The 27,684-nt window shown below is 39.1% G+C and overlaps 2 protein-coding genes across 2 annotated transcripts in view; one reads left to right on the forward strand and one right to left on the reverse strand.

Annotated features, from left to right (window-relative positions):
* The first annotated feature begins 716 nt into the window (after positions 1 to 716).
* LOC101852636 (legumain) lies at positions 717 to 17,553 on the forward strand. The gene is made up of 13 exons (XM_005101813.3): positions 717 to 1,140; positions 3,800 to 3,897; positions 4,310 to 4,391; positions 5,426 to 5,517; positions 6,586 to 6,661; positions 7,424 to 7,486; positions 8,430 to 8,499; positions 10,205 to 10,323; positions 10,674 to 10,763; positions 11,312 to 11,401; positions 12,331 to 12,444; positions 13,089 to 13,256; positions 16,769 to 17,553. Exons 1-13 carry the CDS (start codon positions 1,015 to 1,017, stop codon positions 16,889 to 16,891), a joined length of 1,311 nt encoding a protein of 436 aa, XP_005101870.1. The 5' UTR covers positions 717 to 1,014; the 3' UTR covers positions 16,892 to 17,553.
* Positions 17,554 to 25,240: 7,687 nt separating this feature from the next.
* Positions 25,241 to 27,684, reverse strand: part of LOC101858418 (nuclear pore complex protein Nup133) — a gene marked incomplete at its 5' end in the record, with an annotated part of 50,755 nt that continues 48,311 nt past the window's right edge. The window contains 2 exon segments of the mRNA XM_013084528.2: positions 25,241 to 25,830; positions 27,374 to 27,459. Of these exon segments, the coding sequence (XP_012939982.1) occupies positions 25,688 to 25,830; positions 27,374 to 27,459 (229 nt within the window).

Below are 27,684 nucleotides of genomic sequence, written 5' to 3' on the forward strand. Positions count from 1 at the left end.
CCTCCGTCTTATCTATTTTATTCGGTATTGTGATACTCCATCTTTTCGTATCTGTAGTTGACCTGTGACTGTTCATTATTGTTATTGTTATTATTATTATGATTGTAATTGTTATGATTATGATTATTATTATGATGATGATAATGATGATGATGATGATGATGAAGATGATGATGATGATGATGATGATGATGATGGTATTATGAATACTATTATTGTTGTTGCTGTTAATGTTTTTTATCTTTTGTTGTTGTTGTTGTTGTTGTTGTTATTACTATTATATTATTATTATTATCTATTATTATTAGGCCTATTGTTATTATTACCAAGGCCAGTAATTTCTTCATCGCAGGTGATTTGATCAGTAGTATAGTCTATATAAAACGTAGTTCGACAAAAAAGTCAGACACCTACTGAGAGAGCAACCATTTAAGTTAGAAGGCAACAGCAAGCACAGAATGTAATTTTTATTTGAACTTAACATTGTGCTGGATGTAGATTGCGTTATTCGACTTTTTTCGGTCAACTCGACTGGTGTGTCTTTAAGTGCTACCTAGGCCTAACCAAATCCATACAAGCCGATGTAAATGATGATGTAGTAACAATTCTCCTTCCTACCTGCCCTGCCAGGCATGAATGGCAACCGGAAACTGAAATCTGCGCCAATAGTTGTGCACGATGTAGAATGTTTACTAAGTCTTTGTGCTCGAAAGATAAACAAAGTCACATGACAGGCTCTCTCAATCTCATGTGATCACAATCACAGTATTATTATTGGAAAGCCCCTGCCTTGGAGTTTCCTTCCCAGTTCCCAATCAGTCAGTCAGTGCCCCCCGACGTTCTGAGTTAGTACTTGGCTTGGCCAATCCGTTGTCCATAAGATTGATCTTTGACTTCAGTCGAATTTTGAATCACAACGTTTTCATTCTGTTATCGTAGTACCGATGAAGCTTTGACCAAAAAGTAAGCCAGAGATACGGAAAAAAACATCCTTGGAAACGAAAACTGATTGAAATGAAGGCTGTGACGCTTCTGTTGTGCACCTTGCTGCCATTTTTCTCAAGTGTGCTGTGCCAAGAAGAACTACACTGGGTTTTGCTGGTGGCGGGATCCAACGGCTACTATAATTATCGACATCAGGTAAAAGTTTGGAAACTGATTTCCATAATTCATAATTTATTTTACCTCTCTATCATCCAGATTCTAGATCTAGATCTAGTTCTAAGAGACGTTGTACAGTAGGGTAGGCTAGTCTACCAGTTACCAGTTACCAGTACCATGACCATGAATCATGAAAAGGCGACAAGCTGAACAGTCAAAAGAGGCAGACGTAATGGTGTGTAACGACAAAGGCGGTTGGGGGGGGGGGACTCGGTCAGAGATGGAAAGCTATACATTTTTGACAGGTAAGGGGGAGGGGCAACTGGAAGCATAGATCTTCAGGCTAATGATAGGATAATAAGTGAAAATAGCACGCCTCATCGCCCCATCCCACTATGACCTGTGATAGATCATCAAGGTTAACCACTCTTTGCTCGCCATACGTCATAAACCCACCAAGTGGTCACGTCAGTTCATTTTAGAGTGGAGGAAGACCATTTTACCGATTGTGATCCTTAACATGAGTCACCATAGATTCTTCCCTTGGTTTGTCGGATAAGATCCCGGTTCGCCTAGGATCCCGCATTTCCTTGCTCCCGAGCACCGGGATCTTAGGCGGAGACTACTGTAGTTTGTCTTTTGTAAAGTTAGAATTGGCATTTGTTAACTACACAAAAAAACATGTTTAATTGTTATCCCTAGCAGAACCCACGATTATTTTTAAGGAATGCAGTGCCTTGACCCTAGGCTTATTTTTTTCTCAATTTTGATTGGTTAAACCATTGAAGAGTAAAATTTTCCATTACAGAACCAATAAATTAACACTGAAGCTACAAAAGGGGACGCTATTTGGTCAAAAGATAAGTTTTTTTTCCCCAAATCGACAATAGTCGCCTCCTGCGCCCGAGAGCTGGCACGCCCGTTCTCGATTTTAGTCGCCTCGCACGCTCAGCGGAGTGAGAGAGGGAGGGAGGCGAGTTTTGTCGTCTGGAGCGCTCAGTGACAGGGGTCCTATGATGCCCGAAACGAAAAAAACGGGTGAGAATAGTAGGCTGTCGTTATTCTCACCCGGGGTGAGAATAGTATGAAATTTTATTCTCACCCCGGGTGAGAATAATATCCAGTTTATCCTCACCGCGGGTGAGAATAATCACTGTGTCTGCATCGCTCAGGGCTCATATTATGGGGTAACTTCTACCCCCAAATTACACCCCTACTCCCCTTCCATGCCTAGGCATGGCCATGGCGGTGTAGAGCTGGCAGAACCAACTTGCGCGTTTTGTTTCAAATCATAGCTGAGCAGGCAAAGCATTTTCTGTCTTAGACAGGTGAAACCCTCGGAAGGGAGCGGATTTTTCTTTCCGTTTCCGCATTGGACAGGTTTCCGTTTTATACAGGTAATTAAAGAGGAATATGTCAAGGGGGAAGCGGGGAGATTCCGTTAAGGCAGGTTCGACTGTATATTTAATATTTTGGCCATCTTCAAGTGTTCCGTCCCATGAGATGAAGGAAATATTAGATATAGAGATATTAAATATCTACATCACTGACTGAAACCGGCTTACTTAAACTGGCAGTGGATGCTTGAGTGCCGTGAACGTAGCCTCTGCGTATCTTTTATAAACAATCTCGGCAATTCTTGTTCCATAAATTAACCTTCTCCTCAAAGTTGTACTCACACACACATGAACATAAACAAGTGTGTGCGCATTCACACACACTCACACACATGCACAGCCCCAGTTGGGGATGAAACCTAGTGACGTAGCCAAGAAGCACACATGTTTTCTCAGACGTAGCCCGTCGCGTGCTATGGCAAAGCGGGCCCGCCGCGGTGAGATCTAGTCAATTGACGAGGGAAGCCCTGGAAAACGACAAAAATAGATGGCGGAAATACGTCATCTATATTTGGACCAATCACAGTGGTGTGCTAGGTGCTCGCTGTAGTTTTATGTAATGAAAACGGTTAACACATGATCACGTAACCCCTTCGCTGCCAGGTCCGAGACTATCATTACCTTTTAGTTAGGCTACAAGAAAGAAGTTTTGGCAGTTAAAGGGTTAAGTAGACCTTTGAATTAAAATTTTTGATTGGCTGCAGTTGTGTGGAAATCTAAATCACGAAAAGGTTAAATTTCCTCTCCCACAAAGTCCAATAGATGGCTTCATGGCTTATTGTTCAGTAAAATAAGAAATAATCAACATTTGTAGAGCTTGAATCCCCATCCAACAGTGGCACCAGTAAGTTTTATAACATTAATGTGCTTTACAATCTAAGTTATTAGGCTGTCGTTATTCTCACCCCAGCAAACCTGATAGCATTCTTGAACAATTTCATCTTATTGGGAAACATAAGATCTTAAGAATTCTTTTCAGCATTATAATGTGTCTCTCTCTATATATTGATGTTACCTTATTCTGAGACATCATGATAGTTGGACTAGTGATACTTGCAATCAACACGCAACACAGAACTTGTGACCTCACGTCTAGACACACATGTGGCGCATCTACATAATAATTACCTATGCAATGTATGTACTTGTGCCTTATGTATTAACGTACACTGCATTGCTTGTGACCCATTTATACACATACATACTCTTGATTTATATGACACTTGTACTCAACTACATATAATTTGACTTGTCACACATCTGTATATATAGCTCTGACTCAGGTCTTATGTATTGTGCAGGCTGACATCTGCCATGCTTACCACGTGGTGCGCAGCCATGGAATACCCGATGAGAGGATTGTTGTCATGATGTACGACGATATCGCCAACAATGAAGAGTAAGTGCCAAGGTCTCACATGATGTCTCAGTTTTAAATACTTCTATATTGGACTTGATTCACTGAGAAAACAAAGCACTCTGTAAAGGGAAACCTCTCTCTAGGAAAATTTCACCCTTGTTTATTTAGATTTTTGTTGTGTTTTCTCTGTAAACTATTATATTGTTCCATATCTATATTTAATACAGTCAAAATTGTCTAGATGGCAGTTGCCCATTTTTGAGGAGAAAAATGTTTGCTGGGTGATACTTGTAACTGACAGCTTGTCTACAGTTTTGTGACATGATGGTGGTTCAGTTTGACTTTGATTTGAGTCTGACTCACACCATTACTGGAGCATGATGAACATGGAGTGTTGCCTCTGTGTGGAATGTGTTATTACAAGTTTATTTATGATCTGATCTCTGTGCAGGAATCCAGTACCTGGGAACATCATCAACCGTCCTGAAGGCCCTAATGTCTACCAAGGCGTGCCCAAAGACTACACAGGCAAAGTGTGTAACCCCAAAGATATGATACACTTATGAGGGAACTCCTGGTCTTAAACTGCAGACTGCTTGTAATAAGGGAATTTCTTAGCATAGCTCAAGCGATATCGGTTTTATCGACTTCTTAAAATATACGTAATGAAATGCTTACAGCTTCTCTGAAAGTACAATGTAATAATGTTTTGAGATAGCGAATTGCTTATTTTGACAAAGTGAGATAATCTAAAGCAAAATGAATTTGTGGGACATAGTGAAATATTTGTAAATATGCTATTTTTAAAAATGCTTATTATTTTGACTTACATGTGATATTTGTGCTGGTAGTGATGTGCTTATTTCATCAATACTGCAATGTCTAGTGAAATAGGGAAGTACATGTTTTTTTACAGTTATGAGATATTTATCACAAAGTTTTGATGGTATTCAGTGAGTGTACATGCATACGACAGTTCCTGGAAATGGGGGTGCGTGACCCTCAAAATTCTTTTCAATTTAGAAATGGAAGTATTTCAGCTTCGTAATAGTTTTCTTACCAAGCAGAAAGAAATTTTGTGTCGTTTATTGCAGTATTACGTGGTATTGTGGTTCTCTAGAGTGCGCCTTGCGGTCCAATACCTCCGATTTCAGCACTCCAGCTCCAGGTCCAAGGACCTGCCCTGGGAGCACAGGGAGGAATTGTAACCGGATCCCACCTATAGCCAGGACTTAATGCGGTCCTTTTCCGCATGATGCTCCCGTCAGAGGACTTCTAGGGCCTTTAATGACGTGGTAGTGCTTCCTGCCACCTCACCCCATCCTGGTAAGAGCATCGCCAGTTAGTCCGGAGCTGCTTATTCAACATATTCACGGCTAACCTTCATTACAGTGGCCGTTCCCTATCCGCCACTTGGGAGCCGCCAGGCCGGGGATAGTCGCCCCAGCCCGGGCGGAAAGAAAAAAATATCATTGTTTTTGGATGAAGCATATTCAATTTAAAAGAAGGCTCAGCTGTCGATTAAAGAAGAAGGTATGACAGGACTTTTGTCTGTTTTGCATTTCAGGAAGTAACCCCGGACATATTCCTCAAGGTCTTGACCGGTGACTCTGAAGGTGTGAAAGCTGTTCTTGGAAGAGATGGGAAGGTTATCAAAAGGTCAGTGGATGCATGTATGACTTTGACGGAGGGTCAAGGGAAATAGGAACTCACTTAAAATGGCTTGCTCATCATTAAATGATATTGCAGCAAAGCATCTAGGTTGCTGATTTTTTCAGTCTTGTAGGTCAGTAATTTCATCATGTTTTGAAAATTAAACATGCAGTTTGAAAAAAGTCTTTCAGATTGATTGAAAGATTTTAGTATGGTCTGCCTTGAATTTAATGAGTTATTGTCTAAAAATTACTGATAAAGGTTACTTGGACATAAGCATTGGCCTCATTGGCAGTCAGTCTTCTTATTTTTTCACCACATGAACTCAGGCTGTGATCACTTCATCATATGACCACTTAATGACCACATGATTTGAGTGCTGCATGCCCTCTTCCTGATATGAACCTAACATCTTTTGACTGCTATATGAACACAACATCATCTGACCCCTTTACAAATATAACATCATTTGAACACAACATCATCTGACCACTTTACAAATATAACATCATATGACCACAACATCATAAAGACTGTTGCATCCTATGACTCATCCATGACTACAATATGACCTTCTTTTCCGGCAGGGCCACTTCTAGATACAATAACCACATACTGTGACTGTTATATGGGGCAAGACTGTGACAGACTAAAGCATTTTAAAGATGTTGATCTTAATTTTTGAGCTTCTTGGTTTTATCCAGGATGACTTCCCTGAAGTGAGGGGTTTCACCAAAAACCTCAGAAAATTTGAAATATTTTTTTACCTGTATGAACCTGACCTTTAACCAGGAAGGTTATCTTTCTATGAGAGGTGATCCTGATGTCTGACTAGCCTCCTGTCTGTATGCGGAAATTCCACCACAATCAGAGACTCATATTAAATTCTCTGTAAAACCGCCTGGGGAAAAGCATTTTCAATATATGTTTTCTTTTAATGTCTCTCTCTTTCAATATAATATAAGATTGATTGAGGTAATTATCCTCTCTACTTTCTAACAGCCCCAATGATTGACTATTTTTTGTAATCTGAAAACGAAGATTTCGTTAAACAATTGATTCTATTTATTTCAGTGGGCCAAATGATCGTGTGTTTGTGAACTTTGCTGACCATGGAGCCCCAGGCTTTCTAGCTTTTCCAACTGATATGGTGAACATTTTTTTTTCATACTGTTAGATATTTATAATTTTAAAAATAGTGCTTTGGTTTGATTTGGGTTTTGATTGATGTAGAGGGAGACTATTGCCGTGCATATAAAAACTCTTGTCATACCGTACTTAGTTTATCCGACTTAGTCTGTTGTCTCCCTGGGATATTTATCTCCCTCTAACATGTCTCCCGTGGTCCTTTGGTTCCCCTCAGTCTTTTGTCTCTCTCATTTGTTTATTCTCTGTTACTGCAAATAGTATTTTCTCTCCGAAAGGTAGAAATCTATCTCTTCTTCTACTGTAGCCATTTATTTCCCTTATCCCCATTGTCATTTGTCTCCCTAAGTTGTTTTTTCTCTGGGTCGTGGGTGGTTAGCAGATGCTTTGGTGTGGTTTGCTCCTTTTTTCCTATCAAATACCTGTTGTCATTATCTCTCCTCCTTTTTGTGTCTCTTGCTAAAACTTAAACTGAAGTCTTTTATTGCCCTTGTTATACATACTAATTTTCATCATTTGCCTCCCTCCCCTGATTGAGTACTGTGAAGGTGTCATCTGAAGTATTAGTGAAAAAGAAATCAACTCATAGCGATCATTTTACTCTTGAAGTCTGGAAGAAGAGGATAATGAAGTTTTCACATTGTTATTAGTGTCCAAATTAAGATCAATAATAAAAACAATATCTTTATCTTGATTGATGTCAGCTTCAGTTACTGCATGCAATGATTAGTTAAGCAACTAATATTTTACTTTTATGCCTTTTCAGCTGAAAGCGCAGGATCTCCACAAGGCCATTAAGAGCATGCACAAAAACAAACAGTACAAACAGGTGAGAAAGTCTATTGAGAGCTTATTAGTATTAGGACAAACATGTGAGAAAGTCTTTTGAGAGCTTATTAGTATTAGGACAAACATGTGAGAAAGTCTTTTGAGAGCTTATTAGTATTAGGACAAACATGTGAGAAAGTCTTTTGAGAGCTTATTAGTATTAGGACAAACATGTGAGAAAGTCTGTCTAGAGCTTATTAGTATTAGGACAAACATGTGAGAAAGTCTGTCTAGAGCTTATTAGTATTAGGACAAACATGTGAGAAAGTCTTTCGAGAGCTTATTAGTATTAGGACAAACATGTGAGAAAGTCTTTTGAGAGCTTATTAGTATTAGGACAAACATGTGAGAAAGTCTTTTGAGAGCTTATTAGTATTAGGACAAACATGTGAGAAAGTCTTTTGAGAGCTTATTAGTATTAGGACAAACATGTGAGAAAGTCTTTTGAGAGCTTATTAGTATTAGGACAAACATGTGAGAAAGTCTGTCTAGAGCTTATTAGTATTAGGACAAACATGTGAGAAAGTCTGTCTAGAGCTTATTAGTATTAGGACAAACATGTGAGAAAGTCTGTCTAGAGCTTATTAGTATTAGGACAAACATGTGAGAAAGTCTGTCTAGAGCTTATTAGTATTAGGACAAACATGTGAGAAAGTCTGTCTAGAGCTTGTTTGTGCAAGAACAAACAGGTGACAAAAGTCTGTTGAGAGCTTGTAAAAAACCAGCAATTGAGAAAGATCTGTTCAGAGCTGACTCAAGAACAAGCAGGTGAGAAAATATATTATCAATTTCTCTTGTCACATTTCCATGGCATCTGAAATGGGAAATTCCTCATGTACACACATGTTTATTTTCTGATTATGTTTGCGCATAATATGTTTTACATCCTCATATTTTCTCAGCATGTGTGTGATATTTCTACTTATGCATCGTGTTATTTTCAGATGGTCTTTTACGTGGAGGCTTGTGAGTCTGGGTCCATGTTTGATAACCTCCTGGAAAGTGATATCAATGGTGAGTTCTCCTGTAGCTTTGTCCATTATGTCTTATTTCCTTTGGGTATTCTGTGAATCTCGTGTAGAATCGTATCACCAAGAACACATGTTTTCATTCTTGATTCTATGGAAAATATATAAGGTGTGTGGATAGCATATTAATCAGCTGCCTGTTTTTAGGATAGAGAGAAAGCAGACAGGGCATTTCGTGGGTTTTTAATAGTGCAGAGGGAGTATGAGGAATATGGCTAATGAACCCATGAAAGATCCAAACATTGCTTCTGTGAAGCTGTATACTTTCTCTCTCTCTGAAGGTGTAGACTGGCAAGTAATTATGGACTTCAATGTTTCCCCCACTACCTGTCTGAAGATTTTCTTTATTTGAGCTCAGTACTCTTCCAGAACACCTCTGAATGTTTTTTGAATAAATTGTTTGAGTTGAACCCCTCTTCCAACATTGTTGGACCACTGAATTTAATGTCCATCACTGAATGAACGAAGACAAGTGGGTGAATATGTGTTGAGTGCCTTTGTCAAGGACACAACGTTGGACCGAGCTGAGTCTCAAGCCCTTGAACTGGTAATCTCATGGCTACAGCAGTGATGGCCTAACCACCAGACTAACAACACCACCCCTCTGATTGTAAGCCGCAGTGAACAAAGCTTTATCCCACTACTCTTCTGATACATGCCATGGTGCACTTTATGCTTTCCCAGTACACTTCTGAACATCTACAATAGTGAAAACAAGACTCAACATCTTCGCTAGCTTGTTGAACACGTGCCTCAATGAACCGAACTACTGTGAGCTCTGCGATTTTTCCACCACATTGCTGAAGACATGCTGTAATGATCGCACGACTTTAGTAAATAAACTGATTTCCCCCACAATGTCTTAATTCATGGCGTGGCAGACAGAGAGGTTTGGGAAGGTTGGAGGGTACTGTTGATATTTTTTTCATCTTTGCTTTCTCTCTGTTGTTTCCGCCTCCCTATCTTGTTTTGTTTTTTTCATAAAACTTCTCTCAGCTCAAACTAAACCAAACCATCTCTAACTTCTAACACAATGTTCTTCTGATATATTCCTGAGTGTATGTATATATGACATTTTAATACCAAATGGGCTAAAAGGGAGTAAAAAGATGGGCTCTGTGTGTGACCTGCTGGCACTGTGTTGTTGTTTTTTTAGGTTTTGTTACTGCTGTCCATACTATTTCTGGTGAAACATGTGCATAAATTTCCTTGCTTGTCATAATTTATTACTTGATAACGGGAAAGACAGCCCCCAAGTCATGCAGAAAATGAAAGCCAATATCCCATCATTTTAAAACAATTTTTTTTGGGGGGTGGGGGTTTGTTTTGTTATCCCCCCATTTACTTCTAGTTTTACTTGCAAAAAATGTCAGGAAGGTACTTCGAGTACATCTGTCTTTCTGCTGGGTTCTACTCCACACAGTCAGGGTTCTCTTTAACTCCGAAAGGATGCCTATGAGGGTGTAAGCTTCCAACCCCCTTTCACACATGCACAGATTCTTAGTTTCCCGCACAGATTCTTAGTTTCCCGCACAGATTCTTAGTTTCCCGCACAGATTCTTAGTTTCACTGGATTTATATTAAAAAATAAGTTATAGGTTTACATATATGGTGTAGAAAATGTTAGGTTTCAGTATCGTTGTTTATAATTGTGTAGTTCTTTACTCCCAACCTCCTGTTCTGTGTTTCAGTGTTTGCTACGACCGCAGCTAATCCTGATGAGTCTTCCTATGCTTGTTACTATGATGATAAAAGACAGACTTACCTTGGAGATGTTTACAGTGTCATGTGGATGGAAGATTCCGACAAGGTGAATACGAACTATGCTCTGCACATGAAATACTACTCCATGCTCAGATCACCCTATAGACAGACTATGCATTGCTCTGAGCACTCTATACACTGACCATGCTGTATGTAGAGCCTGCTAATGGATAACGGTGGTTAAATTTTTTCCTCACTCAGACTCTAACAACCCCTAGATCTAACTTCCCATCCCCAACTTTGATTCTCCTTACCCGTAGCCTTTGCTTTGCTCTTCCCCTACAGGGCTGTATACACTGAGCATGATAAACTGTTTACATAGACTTTTATATTGAGGGCGTCATTGTTTGAGTTCATGGTGTATTTGTTAACCCACTGTGTTTGTTTCTTTCTCAGGAAAATCTCAAAAGTGAAACTCTTCAGAGCCAGTTCAAGATTGTGAAATCAGAAACCAACACCAGTCATGTCATGGAGTATGGGGATCTGGTGGGTTACTTCCACTGATTTACCTCCAACCTTTACAGCTGACTCAAAAGTCGACACCTGGCTCTCTTTATGCGGACTCAGAAATTCCCCACTTCTTACCTTTGACTATGACCCTCCCTACTCCTAACTAGGACACTCCTCTGGTCACTTTTCTTTTCCATCATTCTGACTCTTTTTTTTCCTGATGAGCTCTTACTCTTATTCCTCACCTCTGACTTTGAATCCACTCCCTTCCCCCCCATCCAAGTCTCCTCTACTTTTCCCACCCCTTGACCCTGATTTCTTTCACTTTATTACAAATTTAAAAACTTCTGTTATTTAACTTAATAGCAGTGGCAAACATCACTTGGTAATGATGAATTCAGTCATCTAACTGCAACTCTGTGAATTACAAAGACTACCTCTCTTTATTGCAAAGACTTCTTTATTATGATTATGACACTTAATTATGATTATATTGAATGATTTGAATGTTTTAATCGCCTTGATTTTTACAACCTAGAACTTATTTGTTAGGTGTTTTGACCTTATTTGTTTTGTTTTTGCAGAGTCTTGGCAAACTGAAGGTTGCTGATTTCCAGGGCAACTACACCAAGAGCTCTCTCCTGTTCACTCCTGACCGTAAGATGCACCCAACAGTAAGTGCATTGCTCTCTCAGTGCTAGGGTAACCGTGTTTGAATCTTCTTTTTCTTTTCAATTGCATCACGCTTGAAGACTGGTTTCTATTATATTCTGGATCATCCTGCTACGTTCGTATGTTGGCCCGTTTAACTTTTCCTGAAATGTTGATAATGGAAAGCAAAATCACCTCATGCGAAATGAATTAATGTCTCTGCAAAACTCTTAACATCACAAGACGAGATAGGGAGAGAAAGGAAGAAGTCAGAGCAGCTATTGGCACTTAATCCTGCCTCCATTTCGAAGAAAAACGGGTAATAAAATGGTTTAGCCACCTGTTACGTATGTCATCTAGCCAGCCAGCCTCGAAAGCCTATAACCCCAAGCACTCCAGCTATGAAGGATGAGGAAAGCCACACAAAAGGTGGATTGAGAGTGTCAAGGAAACCCTGACAAATCGTAATATCCCAACTGAAAGAGCTGCAGAGCTGGCCTACCATAGAAAACTACATCCCTGACACTTAATGGCAACAGAGGATGTAAAAGTAAGGTAAACTTGATAATGGAGCTAGCCATAATTCATGTCTTCAGGCTCTGTATGTCCTGGAGGGTGTGTCCCAGTTTGGTCTGGTTCTCAACACTGACAGTTTGGTGATTGTATTAGTTTAAAACATCCATACATGCTATTTTTTAATGTGTTGTCATCTTTTTCCAGTCTGTAGTCTTCTCTTCAGCTTTTGATTTTATTTCTTCTATTCTCTCATTCAATATGCTAAGCTTTTATGACGTATGACAACATTGTTTGTCCGGCTCTACAATCCCATTCTTACTTTTACTCCATGTCTTTTTTTCCTGCAAGGACAATAATAATATTGTATCCATTCACTGTGTGGCACTTACTTTTTGTTTCCCCGGTTCCATTTTAACTCGGGCTCTTTTCTCTCCAGGCTGATGCTGTTCCCTCAGAGGATGTGGCCCTAGAGATACTGAAGAGAAAAGTGGCCACAGCATCAGGAGATGCAGGAATCCGTCACCGTGCTGCTCTGCATGGCCTGCTCAAGGTACAAAAGAACAGGGAGAAGCTTCCCTTTGACCATGAACAGCTCTCTCTCTCTCTCTCTCTCTCTCTCTCTCTCTCTCTCTCTCTCTCTCTCTCTCTCTCTCTCTCTCTCTCTCTTTCTCTCTCTCTCTCTCTCTCTCTCTCTCTCTCTCCCTCTCTCTCTCTCTCTCCCTCTCTCTCTCTCCCTCTCTCTCTCTCTCTCTCTCCCTCTCTCTCTCTCCCTCTGTCTCTCTATCTCTCTCCCTCCGTCTCTCTATCTCTCTCTCTCCCTCCCCCTCTCCCTCCTCCCCCCTCCTGTCACCAGTTACATACTGCTGTAGTTAAATCTACTTGTGATTGCAATCTTCAGTGTTTTTCAAATCAAAATCTACTGACTTTTTTTTCACCCAAGTGTCTCCAGTTACCCTGTCAGCTCATTTCTGTTCCTGAGAATATACAGACCCTGTCTGTTTTGTAATATTAGTAATAAGAGTATTAAGAGAAAGGAACAATGATTGTTGAGTGTTCAGTCATGTTGTAGTGGGAGTCGAGAAAGTCCTTGTACAATTAGCTTGTTATACACTAGAGGGAAAAAGTGATAATGAATGTTTGATTTGAAATATCCAATCTCAGGAGATCATATCTTTCCTTTTCTCCTCCGGTCAGAAAAAAGAGCAGACTCAAGAGTTCTTCAAAAACGTGGTGGGCCTGGTCACCGAGTCCCATCTGTACAGCTATCTGATCGCTGCTCCTCTCAAGTTCTCAGACTTCAGCTGCTACACAGAGAGCATCAGGTTGATCCGTGAGATGTGCCCCGGGATGAATCTGGTACAGGTGAGTGGTGAGATGTGCCGTTTGACAAATTAGGCCTACCTTGTGTAGGTTGACTTTTGCAGATGAATGAGATTTAATGTGGATTTTATTTGTTTTCCTCTTCACATTGTGTTATATATGCATTTATAGTCCTTTTTTTCTGGGTGTAAATGGGTAAACCCTTTGTGTGGATATTTTCTGTTCACGTATGTCCAATTCTGGCTTGTCATACAAAGGAAGAGTAACTCGCTTTTTGCATATGTCAAATACTGGCTATCATATCCATTCCAGCATAGCTGTAGGCTGAAGAATTTTGATTCGATATACAACTATAAACAACAAAACAAATATTATGCAGGATAAAAGGCATTCAGATTAGTTTGTGTACATGCATACAATCTATATGGTTAGCAACAAAGCAAATTCACTCGCTTTTATCCAGTTCTTTATGTTTAAAGTGTTAAGATTTTACATGGTAAGGGAAGTAAAGGAAACCGAAAACCTTTCATCCGCGGCTATAGAATTCTTCCAAATCAAAATAGATCATAGATTAAGGACATTTTTAGTTCAAATCAGGTAAAAACTGAATTTTTGAATTTTGGATTAGAAACTGTTCGCAAATGACGTCAGCTCAGATTGGGGTAGGGGGTCCTTACAAAGTTAACGTCAACCATGATGCTCTAAAAGGTTGGGGGAAAAAGAAAAGAAAGAAAGAAATAATATTATAGACCACATTTTCTGGGCCTAAAATTAACACAGTTAAATTGGACCATGTTAATAGGGAGGCGCAGGTGAGAGTGGAAATGTGTTAGGTGATCATGGACTTGCACAGATGAGGAGTGAAATGTCCAATCATTAACCCTTTGAGCCTTGGCCTCTTGTGGCTACAGTTCCCCTCTGCCTGAGCTCCTGAGCGATATATTACTAACATTCATAAGGTCATCTAAATCACTTTCCATATCCCACCCAAGGTAGACCTCTACACTACCAGCATCTAATTCAGAGAGATCTTCAAAATAATCAATAACGTCTAGTGTAGTAAACTCTGTTTTTCTGTGTGCATTGTGTCCCACACTGGCCAGCTTGGAGATAGGATCTGGCTCACCAGTGTTCCTGTGGCAAGGGCTCAAAGTAAAGGCCTAAGTGTTCATGGGTCTCAATATTCCGCTATTTAGCGGATTTCCGCTACCGCCATTCCCTCCTCTAAATTCCGCTATCACAACAGCGGGCCAATAAGAAAGAGTTGCTGGGAGAAGGGTGACTGCCGGGCCCGGGGAATTACCCGCGAAATAGAGAAAAATCGCCGAGACTCGGGGAAAATGCATGAAAGATCTTGAATATTTCAAAACCAAACCCAATAACTTCTTTAAGTTCATTTTTGGCGGTCGCGATCGTGATATTAATTCGGCTTTTCCCCGTCTGAGAGTATGTTTCATGCTAATAGGCGGCTATGGCGGCAAGCGGAATTGTATGTGACACCGAGGCTCGTCTGGAAAATCAAGTTCAGCTTTCGTTACCACTGAAAAATTTGTCAGTAATAGTTTGATAATGCAAAATTTGTAACATGTAGGTTCTGCATTACAAACGTGGTGTCGCCATGAAAATAAATCAATATTCGTCACTGTGCTGTCACTCTTGGGGGCCAAAAGAAAAGAAAAGAAAGTTATACACGCGTCTTGTCAGGCTCGCCATTGTGACCGGTCAGTGAACCTGCACGCGTTCTGAGCGCTGTGAAGTCCAGGACTCCGGAATAGGGGGAGATTTTTTTAATTAATTTTTTTTGGAAGATACACTCACGGATGAGGGGAGGGCTGGACGCAACACTAGAGGACAAACAAACTGTAATCAAGATTGTAAATATTGGGCAAGTGACTCTTACTTGCGATTATCTTCCAAACCCTCAAATTGGTGTGAAATAACTTTGCTTTGATAAATTTATGGTTTTTATTTCAGCATTCTAGGGTTCAACAGTATAATAATAATGGGTGTTTCGCGAAAATGGGCTTCTATCGCGATCACCTTGAAAGTTCCTCCTTTTTTTAAATTCTGGGTTGAGACCCATGGTGTTTCTACTGATCTTTGATTTTATAGAAGGGTGCTAACAGGTCCTTCTTTACTTTTCATCTTTTGTGTCTGTCTGTCGTTCTTGTTTTTTCCCCATCATTCTCTGTGTTTGTGTTGATGATCTTCACTTTACCTAAACTATTATTTCAAATTTTATGCCTCGTCTCTGAATGCCTTTCATTTATGTTTATACTACGTGTTATTTCTAAATGTCATTATTTCTTATGTTAGACCTGCATGTTTGCCTACAATCGTCTGAAATCCGACAATCGCGACCCGCAAGCCGGCCGATGCTATCGCTAGGCCCACCTGTATCAGTCAATGTGCGAAGTGCGAGGCCTGGCCGACTGCCAGCGCCCCCTTTTTCTCCTGTCGGCTTTGTCGGCACTTTCGTTTTCGTGCCAACTGCAGACGTCAGCGTTTCCGGCATATTGTCGGAACCTGAGTAGAAGTACGAATACGATAAAGGACGACGACCTAAATTATCTACTTTCAGTTTCGGGCTCGAGCGCCCATTTTGAATTTCGTTTGTTGACTGATTGTTCAGATCATGTGGATTCATTCAAGTCCGACTCACTTGTTCTACTAGGTCTAGATTTATAGATCATTATAGACCTCAATGGAGGATTTGTATTCCAATTCTTTTGTGTCAAACCCTATTATAGGTTGTGCTGTAATATTAATGTTATAAACATGTAAAACATTTCATCAGGTGCTTGAATTATTTTTTAGATCTAGAATCTATTTAGAATCTCTAGATCTAGATCTAGACTCAGCTGAGTCCCTCTGTTCTGAATCGAATGCGGATTTCTCGTTCAAGGCCTATTCCTATACACTTGTTCTACTAGATCTAGATCTTGATCAATTTAGATTACTAGATCTTTATGGAGGATTCATATTCCAATTCTATTGTATCATTGCATCAAACCCTAATAGCAATGTAGGCCATATTAAGCTCCTTGTTTGTTTTGGAGTGTGGGTTTGTTGGGTTTTTTTTCATTTTTGACTTGTGCTGGCCTTTTTACATGAGGACCGCTGCAGGTTCTTTTTTGGGGTAAGCCTAGGGGTAGGGTTTGGATTAGGGTTAAGTCTCTTCTTTTTATTGTGTTTGTTAGGGTGGTCACTCGTTACTCGGTAGTCCTTCCTTTTATGACACCCAAAAAAGCTCTTATATGGGGGGGGGGGGGGGCATGAAAAATTTTCAGACAATCTGGTTGAGGCTCACATGCAGGTCTATTATGTGTCTTTTCCAAGTGCGTATTATCTTTTATTTGTGTCTTTTCACAATGCCTATCATTTTAACCATCTCACGTGTCATTTTGTTGGTGGTTGGAGAGGGTTAGCTTTTGGTCTTTTTTCTCTTTGTTTCTTCTGTTTTCTTTGTCAGTTCATCTTGCTTCATCCCAGTACTAAATGACCATTATTGTGTCTACGTGCGTCTCTTTACTCAAACACATGTGATATTTCAGAACGATTACGGCCTGCGTCAGTTGCGCGTGCTGGCCAATCTGTGTGAGAGTCAGGTCCAGTCAGAGACGATCTGGGCAGCCATCGGCAAAGTTTCCTACGAGAGCAACTTCTGCTATGCCTAGACAGCTCTGTGGACTACAACTTCAACCAAAGGAAGAGGTGTCTGCCAGTCGTCTTTTACTTCAATGCCATATCTCATTTACACAGTTCTTTTTTATATGGGAAAAAACAAATATTTAAATCTCTCTTTAGTTTTAATGTTGTTATTTTGGAAAGATGTTATTGAAAGATAGGTAGGTATGTAAATGTAGCAAAGAACGGAAAAGTTTTATAACCCTGTATACAGTATTTCCTTTTTGCTCCAAGTATCAGGCCCACAATTGTACGTATATTTTTATTCCCTATAAGATTCAAACAGCTTTTATACTATGTGCTCCACCAAATGGCTTGAGTGTCTTGCACTCACAGCATATTATGTTTATGTATTAATTTTTGTCTTTTATGTTTAAAATCTCATATACTACTTTATCTCTTGTTTGCTCAAGGTCACAAGAATTCTCTTATCCATAGAATAAGAATACTTTTTTTGTGGAGAGTGTTATCGCTTCTTGTAAAATACAATCTCTCAATTTTTACCGTAACAAACATGTATACAGTATGGAAAAGGCTGCTGGTTGTTTCAGGCTTACCAACCTTCCTGAATTTTTCAGGAAATTCCAGAATTGCCATCATCGCGCAATGTCTCCCCCCTCCAAAAAAAAAATTATTATTTTTTCTTAGAAAAGGCATAGAAATGCTGAGGGCAAAGGAATATGTGTAGTAGCTGTACTGTTACATTCTCATCTCTCTCTTTCTCTCTCTCTCTCTGTTTCTCCACTGGTTTGTTTGAGCTGTTTTTGTGGTTTGGTTGGGGGTTTTTTAGGAGCCTATCACAGAAGTGTATGTCCGTGGCGCTCAGGAGCAATCAAAATTCCAGAATTCAGTATCTCAATAGTTGGCAAGCCTGTTGTTTGCGGTAAAAAAAAACCACATGCTCATGAATGTTTAGTACAGCAACTGGTGTTTACAGTAAGGCAGTAAGAAACATGTTCACCGGGGGTATCAGTACAATATCCACATTTGAGAGTTAACAGAAAGATACAACAAAATGAGTCACATGTTGCGCTCAGCTGTTACAAGATAAAGCAAAATCTTGATTTTTCTTTACGCTGTTTTCATAACTCCTCAATTTTAAGTGACCGTAAATTTGGAACCAAAGCAGCTAGACTAATAATACCTACTCCAATAAGTTTAAGGGCTTTAACAAATCTTTAATTACTTTAATCTAACACCTTTAGCATTATGATATTGTCAGAATTTGACATTTGACTCATTTAGTCAAGTTTTTACTCAGATGTTTACACAGAAAGATCAGATACATGTTCCTTAGAGTTTAAGGTAAAATACATCCCATGTTTTTATAGTACGTTGTATGCTTTAGATAATGCAAAGTTTGCATGTACATATAATGCTTTAGGCATCAGCTACATTTCGTTCAGCTACTTCAAGAGTAGCAGCATTTATCTGTATAAACATTTTAGGATACAGCTTCTCTATGTGTGTATAGATGACATCAGCATGTAGCTATACATGTCAGATGATGTTGGGTAACAGTGAGGCTCGGTTATAAGATACCTCTGGCCATGAAGTATGAGGTCATGAGGACAAAATGTTACATTCCAATAGACTGAAGTTTTCACTCCGCCCTTTGTAACTCTATGGTCTCAAGCTAATAGAGGAATGCTAGTTTCGAAACTATGGCTTTAGCACATGACTCCACACATGCTAGATTACATTTTAGATTTTTTCAACACAAGCATTTGTGAGGCAGCATGGTGAAATCAGGCGCCCATCAAAATAATCAAAGCAAAGAAACTGGCATTTTCCCACAGGTTTGTGAATTTTTATCAAATTTTTTTTGGGGGGGGGGTTGCATAACACCTTTCATGGCCATTCAAGAACACATTTCTGTGTGAATTTTACTGAATAAAGTTGATTAAAGGCCCAAAAAATTAGAATGTTAGTTTCTGGGACTCTCCGGCGAAGGAAACAACTATTTTACCTCTGAAACCAGGTGATCCCACTTTCTTCATTCGCAAATATCTCAACTTGTATTCAAGATAAATAGATATTTTTTTCATCCAAAGCAAAATAAATGGAACAAGCTTTAAGACGATACCAATAACTCTACATGTCCAAAAATTGATGAGAGCCTGATTCCACCCCATCGTGACACATTTCGCTTTTTAAAAAAATCTAATACAGGGTGCTTTAAATGTCTTTATGTTGTTAGAGAAAAAATTCATGCTTGCTCTACTAGTTTTATTCTGTAAACCAAAGCAGGGTTTTATATTTTTATAGAGATATATACTGATGTGGATATGCATTCAATTCAGTCTCTCCTTTTTGCCAATTTTTGGTGGTCAGTGCCGGTATTCATTTCTATTATGTCATGAAATCGGTGCGTAATTTTAATGATACTTTTGATGATCTTCTGTAGTAGGTGGAAACTTCCCTTACAGTTTTATTGTGTTGTTATATTTTTTATACTATATTATAATAAAAAACGCTGTAATTTGTGGTTTATTTTACAATGTTTATAATAATCCTCCCATGGCTTGAGGTCCCAGATGATTCTATTGACTAGATCTGGATTAACTATGAAATCAGTTGAGGAAAAATCTCTGCATTGTTTCAGTGGTACTTAAGATACCAATGCTCTAGTTGTGGCCAGTTATGGTGTGGTCTTTGCACCGTCACTCAGGCCATACTGCCACCAATTGTTTTCATATAAGAAACTAATATACTTCAGTCCCAGATGCTGCTACTACTACTATTTGCATGGTACATCAAGTACATGTTAAAAATAATGCTCCCCTTTTTTCTGGGGGTACCCAAAAAAGATCATGGTTATTTTATTATTTTAAGTTTTCATTGAGTCACCAAGGTCTATGATGTATATCTTTGTGTGTTTATTTTCACATACATGTATACAATATCGTTCTGATGGACGGATTTAATTATATCTGCGATTGTGATTGAATAAATCAAGCATGGCTTGACTTGGTTGTTGAGCACAGTATGTTTTGTTTTTTTAAGATAAGGACGAGCCCTAGTTCATTAAATTAGTTACGTTTTCACCTGATTGCAGTAATTTGTTAACTTAACTGAAGGCTTACATTTTTTGTGTGCAGTACTTAAGACTGTATACTAATTATAATTATAGGTTAACTCGATGAAATTAATATAATTATTACTGGCCATTTCTTGTTTTTAATTAAAATGTTGCGTGAGGTTCAGATTGGCAGTCTGTGCTGTGTAATTGCTTGGCCTGAAAAAAACCCACCATGTTTGAAATAGGCCCGTTTAATGTCCTATGACATCACACTATTCATATTTCAGGTCCTATTGATGTGATGTAAAACACTTTGGAAAACTTCTTAGAACATGCTAATGTGTTGAAAGAGGCACTATACACCTTGTCAGGATACTGATACCCCTGAATAGGAACAGCTGATTCATACCATATCTTTTTCTTTTCATACATATATATATACAATATGTGTTTTTTGTTTAAACTATATCATTTTGAAAAAGGTTGTTTGTGAAGTACATGTTTCAGATTTGGTTCCAACAATAAACAGTCCTTGTGCCACTTGATAAAGGTCACCTTTATCTTGTTGTGGTTTCTGGTTTGACAGCATGTCGGTGTAGAAAGTCTAGAAATTAAATGTCTATGAGTTGTTGGGTTTGAAGAAAGTCTGTAGACATGTGTTTGCTTATGTAGGGGAGTGGATGTCAATAGCGTGCAGATTACAGAGGTCTAAAGATCAAAGCACCGTTTTACAATATGCCAACTGTCGGTATCAAATCTTCATAGCTGTCACAAACAACTCACTATCATATCATCTTTAAAAAAAATGCCACATCTGCCATTTTTGTAGTCATGGTTTGTGTATCTTTTTTAGATCCAAATCCAAAAGTGACAAAAAATTGTTTCTTCATGCTGGGTAACCGAGAACTCTTGCCCCATATCATGACTCTCCATTCTACAAGGGCCATTTCTATGAAACCTTTGCCATATTCTCATCAAAGAGGGAGCAACGATCTCCATGTTCAAGTGTAAAAAACGGGTCGTGATTATAAAACATGATGAAAATATACTCATCTCTCGAAATTCTGACCAGACCAAGAGAAAAGAACCAAAAAGCCAACAGAAGCTTTCTTCAGCAAAGAGAAATCTCCAAAGTTAATCTTCCAGCTTCTGCCTACTTTCAGCAGTGTTTGCAATCATATCAGAAGATGAAAAACAATCAAATAACAACGACAGAGAGTCAAAAAGAAGCAATCAGTTACAATAGGTCCGTGCATTCCGTGACAAGCTTTCCTTTTCAACAGTTTTTTTCTGAAAATGCTAATAGAAGTTTGGGTGACCTTATTTGGGCCACAGTGTGGCCTAAATAAGCTAAACCCCCCTCCCTTACCTTATTTAGGCCACACTGTGGCCCAAATAAGCTAAACCCCCCTCCCTTACCTTATTTAGGCCACATCATATGGTAGATTTCTTGAACTAACCATGGATTCGGAAGGTCGAGATTCTACTAATCTTTTTATTTAGTGCGGGGGATTATTTCAAAATAGAGGATGATTCTAAATAAGTGGACCAAGTGTAAGAGTTGTGTGTGTGTGTGTGTATGTGTTTGTTTTGTGTGTGGTTGTGGTGAGAGAGAGAGAGAGAGATCTAGAGAGAGAGAGAGAGAGTAAATGTAGTAGTGTGTTTGTATGTGTGTAATGTGTGAATGTTATTGTGTGCATGAGTGTCTATCTCAGTTGTACGGTCCAAATGTACATTATTTTGTTGAGAATTTTACATAGAACTCAACTACAAAACACCTTTATACAAAGTCACAGAAATATTCTTTTTGTGCTTATTGAGGTGCAGTACAGGGTGATTAAAACCTGCAAGGATAATTGGACAAAATGGGCAATATCTTACTAATGGTCATATTTAGACAAATCCTATATTTTCTTAACAGCTCATGGTTATTAAAGAGTCAGCAAACTAGATCAAGGTAGTAATTTCGGATTCCTAATATTATGGGCATTCTTTAAAAAATTTAAACTTGTTTTTAGCGCTTTTTTCAACGTAAAACGGATTCCGTTAAAAAAAAAACAACAACAATGACCTTATCTTTCTTTTTTAAGGTATTGTGCATACATTTGTGTGAAACTATTTTATTCTATGCTTTCAAGTACATGAAAAAAGCTAATAAAATCAAGCAAAATGTTTTTCAGAGACATAGATCTAGTAGTAAGCCCACTGGAACATTTTATAAACCGTGAAAAGATCACCAGAAAATAACAAAATTATCTTATGATTTTCACTTGCACTTGCAATTTTTTTGACAAATTATCGTCTAGATTCTACCTCGTTATCTTTTTTTTCTCACATTTTTCTTCACTATTCATGACAACTGGCATGTTTTCCAGTTATTATCAAGGAAGTGGATAGGCGGACCACGGGGTCTATCTAGCCCCAAAAGGATAGGTGGACCGCGGGGTCTACCTAACAAAATGCTGTTTTAGGATGTGAACCCTGGAATCAGCGTAGTGAAATAAGTAGATCTAGGTTTGACTAAGGATCGGTGGACCCCGGGGTCAACATAGTGAAATAAGTAGATCTCAGTTTATTTTATAGTAAGACTGGCGGAGCCCGTGGTCAACGTAGTGAAATTATAAGTAGATCTAGGTTTAAATTAATAAGGATTGGTGGACCCCTGGGTCAACGTAGTGAAATTATAAGTAGATCTAGGTTTAATTAAGGTTTGGTGGACCCTGGGGTCAACGTAGTGAAATAAGTACATGTAGATCTAGGTTTAATTTTAAGGATTGGTGAACCCAGGAGTCAACGTAGTGAAATAGGAAGGTTTAGGTTTAAGGTGGACCCCAGGGTCTACCTAACGAAATTTAATACTAGTTAGGTTTTAGAATAGGTGGACCATGCGGTCACCGTAGTAAAATAAGTAGGTTTAATCACGGTGTCCCGGGGGTCCACCAATTCTTAATTAAACCTTCTTATTCCTCTACGGCTATGGTGACTCCGGGGTCCACCAATCCTTTTAAAATTAAACCTACTTATTTCACTACGGTGACCCCGGGGTCTACTAATCGTTAAATAAATCTACTTACATGTATTTCACTACGGTGACCCCGGGGTCCACCTGTCCTAAAACCTAGTATTTTGCTAGGTAGACCCCGTTTTTAACAATATCCAGAAAATAACATAAAATGAGTATATAGATCTATATCTATACGCATTTTATTAAGTATATACTTAAAAATAAAAGACTGAGCAGAGCCTCACAATGTAAATTCTGTGCTCTACACGTAGAGAAAGTCTTAAGTTTGCGCAAAACAGATTTTAGAAAAAAAAGTTGATCTAATCATTCTAATAAAAGTAAAAGTGATTGTTATGGTGAGATTTGTTATTATTAATTCTGGAAATACAGATAGTTGCTGAATCTAAAATTAACTAGAACTGTGCAATTCGTTTTATTTCAATTCCAAAGCCCAAAGGCATAGCAATGAGTTAGATCTAGATCTAGCAGTTGTAGGCTCCCTGGCTGCTTCTAACATTTGTCTGCTACTACTGATTCTAGACAGGGAATCTAGATCTAGATCTAGCTATCACCTGCACTATTAAAGTCAAATATATGGTAAAATAAAAACAAAACTGTGAATCGCTTTGTCAGTCAGTACATCCCAATTGCCATAGCAGCACGTATTAATAGTTGAATAATTATACCGAAGCAACATGTTATCACAGTGTGCAGGGGAGAGCGGGGTGCCCGGGTCGCTGACCGGTCGATTCGGTGGTTCGGCTTTTGTAGATCTATACATTTTTTACGGAAAGCCCTATTACTAGATCTATTAGTGTTGTGAAAACTTCAACCTCTACAGCTAAGGCGGCAAAAGATGTTGGAAAATAATAATACGTCCTGAAGTTTCATAATTTATACAGAATAATACAGCTAGTAGTTTTTATCTCATCGAGTTATAAAAATGGCCTTGTAACTTGTTTTCAGAAGCAAATTTTAATAGTTACAGTTCTACCGAATCGATTTTCACGCAAATTCAACCATTTTGATGACCATTTCTTTTCCTTTTAAAAAGATAAAGGCCTGTCGGATGTGGCAGTGCGATTAACACTAAGTTGTTTAGACCCATCAAAACACAAGGCTTCGTGGCCGATCACAAAGGTCTACGGGGCTTATCGAGGCCGATTCGCCCTGCCGCGTGCACGTTCACTAAACTGCCTACTAGATAGAATCTACTACCAAAGATTCTTCTCGATCTTTGCTACTACTACTACTACTACTACATCTACATGTAGGCTACTACTACTAGACAGTACGAGAGAGTGCCACCCAGGCAAAGATAGTGTAACTTTGACTCAGCCACGTTGTGTACACACTTTCTCAGCCACGTTGTGTACACACTTTTTATACCCCAAATTTGACCCGGAAGTCCATTCGGAGGATTTGACCTTTTTACTTGACCAAAGTGTGCCAAAATGGTAGCCTAGATTTTGCCCCTCCATGAAGGAAAAATCTGGCCCTCATTCAAACCATTGGGATTGAGCAAAATTTTGCGTATCGTGCTTTGTTCTTACAATATTCATTATGATATATATAAGTTGTACACTGAAACAAAACTGTACTAAATGAGAAAGGTGCACCATTATGAAAGTGGAACGAACTCAGTTGCCTTAAAAGGGTGTCCCCTGGTAGTTTGAGCATGTGTGGCCTAAATAAGCTAAACCCCCCTCCCTTACCTTATTTAGGCCACCTGTGGCCTAAATAAGCTAAACCCCCCTCCCTTACCTTATTTAGGCCATATGTGGCCCAAATAAGCACTCCCTAGAAGTTTTATCCACAGAACTACCAAAAAAAAAAAACACCAAAAGTGAAATCTTTTTGTACATATTTATTGTAAACAAGAATGTACTGACATGAATGAATGACATACAATAATGCTAAGAATGATAAAGCATAAGTTTTTGTACAGCAACTGCGGGTAAGAACATTAATTTTTTCTTTCTTTCAAAAGTATCATTTCTGAGATGACAATAAACCCGTTTGACATTTCAAGGCTATAATCAGAGAGACTGAGAACTAGGGCTACAATAAAAGGCCTACAGCTGACTCAACAATATTAGTGCAACACAGACTGAATCAGAGAATCCAGGAGCAGCTACATGCCACTTTAAGGACTGTTCACAAATGACAGCTCAGAGGGGCGAGGGGATGTCAGTGAAAAGTTGACAGGGGGTCCTTACAAAGTTGACATCAACCATGATGCTCTAAAAGGTTGGGGGAAAAAAGAAAGGAAGAAAAAATATTATAGAAAAAAGACAGAATATGGCTTGAGGGGGGGGGGGGGGGGGGGGGGGGGGGGGGTTGTCATTTTTGGCCAAATTTTAGCTGACATCATTTGTGAGCGGTCCCTTAGATATCAGCGGTCAGTATTACAGCAACACAACATCTCTACACCGAACAACAACCTAAGCAAGTAGGTCTTCTTCCACCACACATGAGTGACAATTGTGACAGCAAATGTTACTTTACTTTTTATTCCTCTGTTGCCGTAGAGGATTAAGAGGTGCAGTCTTTTATGGTAGGCCAATTTACTCTGTGGAGCTCTTTTAAAAAAGACGTACAGGTTGTAGTTTCTCTGGCTTCCCTACATATGTACAGATGAAATGTTATTGTCTATAATTTACACATGGCAGTGCTCAGAAGCTGTTGACACCCAGGCCACAATAGGCAATAAAGAATAAAGCCACCCCCCACCCTTCCCAATAAGTCCTCCTCCAACACTTAGTTTGCAGCAGACAAGGCATTCTGGATCTGCTCGTAGCCACCACGCATGAGGAAGCGGAAGTTTGCCTGTTGACTGAGCTCCTGCAGCTCGGCACAAGACAGCAGACTGTCCAGATCTGGCAGCAAGTTCTCCAACTCACCTGATGACACCACAGAGAAGAGAGAGAATGAATCTCACAGATATAGCCTGAATGAAGCCTATAGACATACAGATAAACCCAATCCCTCTTTATACCTAAAGAAAAGATCCATATCAATGCAAACATCCTAGGTTCATTCACTTACGTGGCAGACAACTTTTGATTTGATAAAAACAGTTTTAACGTGTTCAAAATAAAAATAGTGCACATGCTAAGCCACAATACCGTGGATGCTACTGTAAAAAAGACAGCAGACATTAGAGATCAAGTGACTAGAGACCAACATGCATGCAACAAGAAATTTGTAAGGAATATAAAACCAAACAAAATATCTGCTGTAACTGCCTTCACAGAGGGGCTCATTAGCCACACAGACATAGTATTTATGTGTCAATACGTACGTTAATGATCCCTTCGTGGGGTAAAATATGTTTAAAAAGTGTGTAAAATTCAAAACTAATTCCGACAAAAAAAAACAAAAGAAAAGCAACTCTAGTCAGCATAATTATAAACAATACCTCCTTTAAAAAACCTGCCGGTCACAGAAAGAATGATTCTACGTTCTGTGCAGATGAAACTGCCATTTACTTAACCCTATCCCTACGTCGTGTTTTATTATCATATCCATACGATGGGAACTCTGTGCCACCACTTTCCAAAGAGGAAATTAACTCGTTAATCCAATCCACATGCTTTGCATAGCAGCAGTCTGTCAAAATGACTTTTTGAGAAATACTGAAAGTTTCAAAGAGATCTTCGCACTAAAAGTATTCTAAAGATTTTTTGAGAAATACTACAAGAGACCTTCGCTCTAGAAGTATTCTAAAATGTGAAGAATACAACCCCAGACAGGTACAAAACAACCCCAGGGCGTACGGATAGGGTTAAAATCAGCTGCACTGTGAGATTAAGATCTTACAGTCAGTTACTCTCTGAACTCTACCAGTAGCAACATGAGAAGACTGCCTTCAGACTTCACATGCCCAAAAGCTGTGTTATTCTCAATTCCAAGTTTTTTAACGACAAACCGGGCTATCTTTAAGGTCAGTTGGTATCAAGCTGGACTATAGAGCAGATGGGTCTGGTTCAAAATCTCGGGTTCTTGAACTCTGGTGCTATGTTGGAGTTTTCAAAGATCTCAACCCATTTAGCTTGGCCCTAGTCCTATCAGAGACGGACATTAAATTTGGAGGTCCTGCCTCTTCAATAACCTAATGGTGTTGATTGTGGCATTAAACTTACACACTAACTTGCTAAAGACAAACTGTAAATTGACACTTGAAGAATGATTTTTCCTTTCACAGCAAATCTATGACATCATGAAGCATTTGTTGCGTATTGTGCATCACCCAGATTTGAAGCTGGGAATAGCATGATCTCATTAGCAGCCTGCAGGATATGTTTGGGGAAAATACTGACACCGACCAAATTTTGAGTACTCTTCCTCATGGCTTTAATTTTAACTTTTCTTAGACCTTGCACCATGAACAGAAGTATTTTTCTCAAATACAGCCAGAACTTAAATCTAGTATTGTTGTCTCACCTTCCATGTATACAAGATCCACAGTCTTGAAGAAAATCTTCTCTCTTTTTGAATCCAAAGGTTCAGCTTGATTTGCATCACTCCAGCTGGGAAAAAGAAAAAGACAGAACAAGTTTGGTAACAAGTAAATTCCCTCGATTCATTAAGCAATAGAAGACAAAAGGACTCACTGGTCACTATTTCAGACCTGCCACTCTATGAAATCTAAAAATCGGGATTTTCGAGTATAAAAATCAGGATCTGGTGAAAAAAAATCGGGATCACCTGAAAATCAGTCATAAGGGGTACTGGGGGGGGTGTCCCCTGGGGGG

This window comes from Aplysia californica, unplaced genomic scaffold, assembly GCF_000002075.1.
Source record: "Aplysia californica isolate F4 #8 unplaced genomic scaffold, AplCal3.0 scaffold00300, whole genome shotgun sequence".
NCBI classification, from domain to species: domain Eukaryota; kingdom Metazoa; phylum Mollusca; class Gastropoda; order Aplysiida; family Aplysiidae; genus Aplysia; species Aplysia californica.

Coding starts and splice junctions, on each gene's coding strand:
- LOC101852636 (XM_005101813.3), top strand. CDS start 1,015: ATGAAGGCTGTGACGCTTCTGTTGTGCACCTTGCTGCCATTTTTCTCA. Junction 10,764..11,311: donor TCATGGAGTATGGGGATCTG/GTGGGTTACTTC, acceptor TTGTTTTTGCAG/AGTCTTGGCAAACTGAAGGT. Junction 11,402..12,330: donor ACCGTAAGATGCACCCAACA/GTAAGTGCATTG, acceptor TTTTCTCTCCAG/GCTGATGCTGTTCCCTCAGA.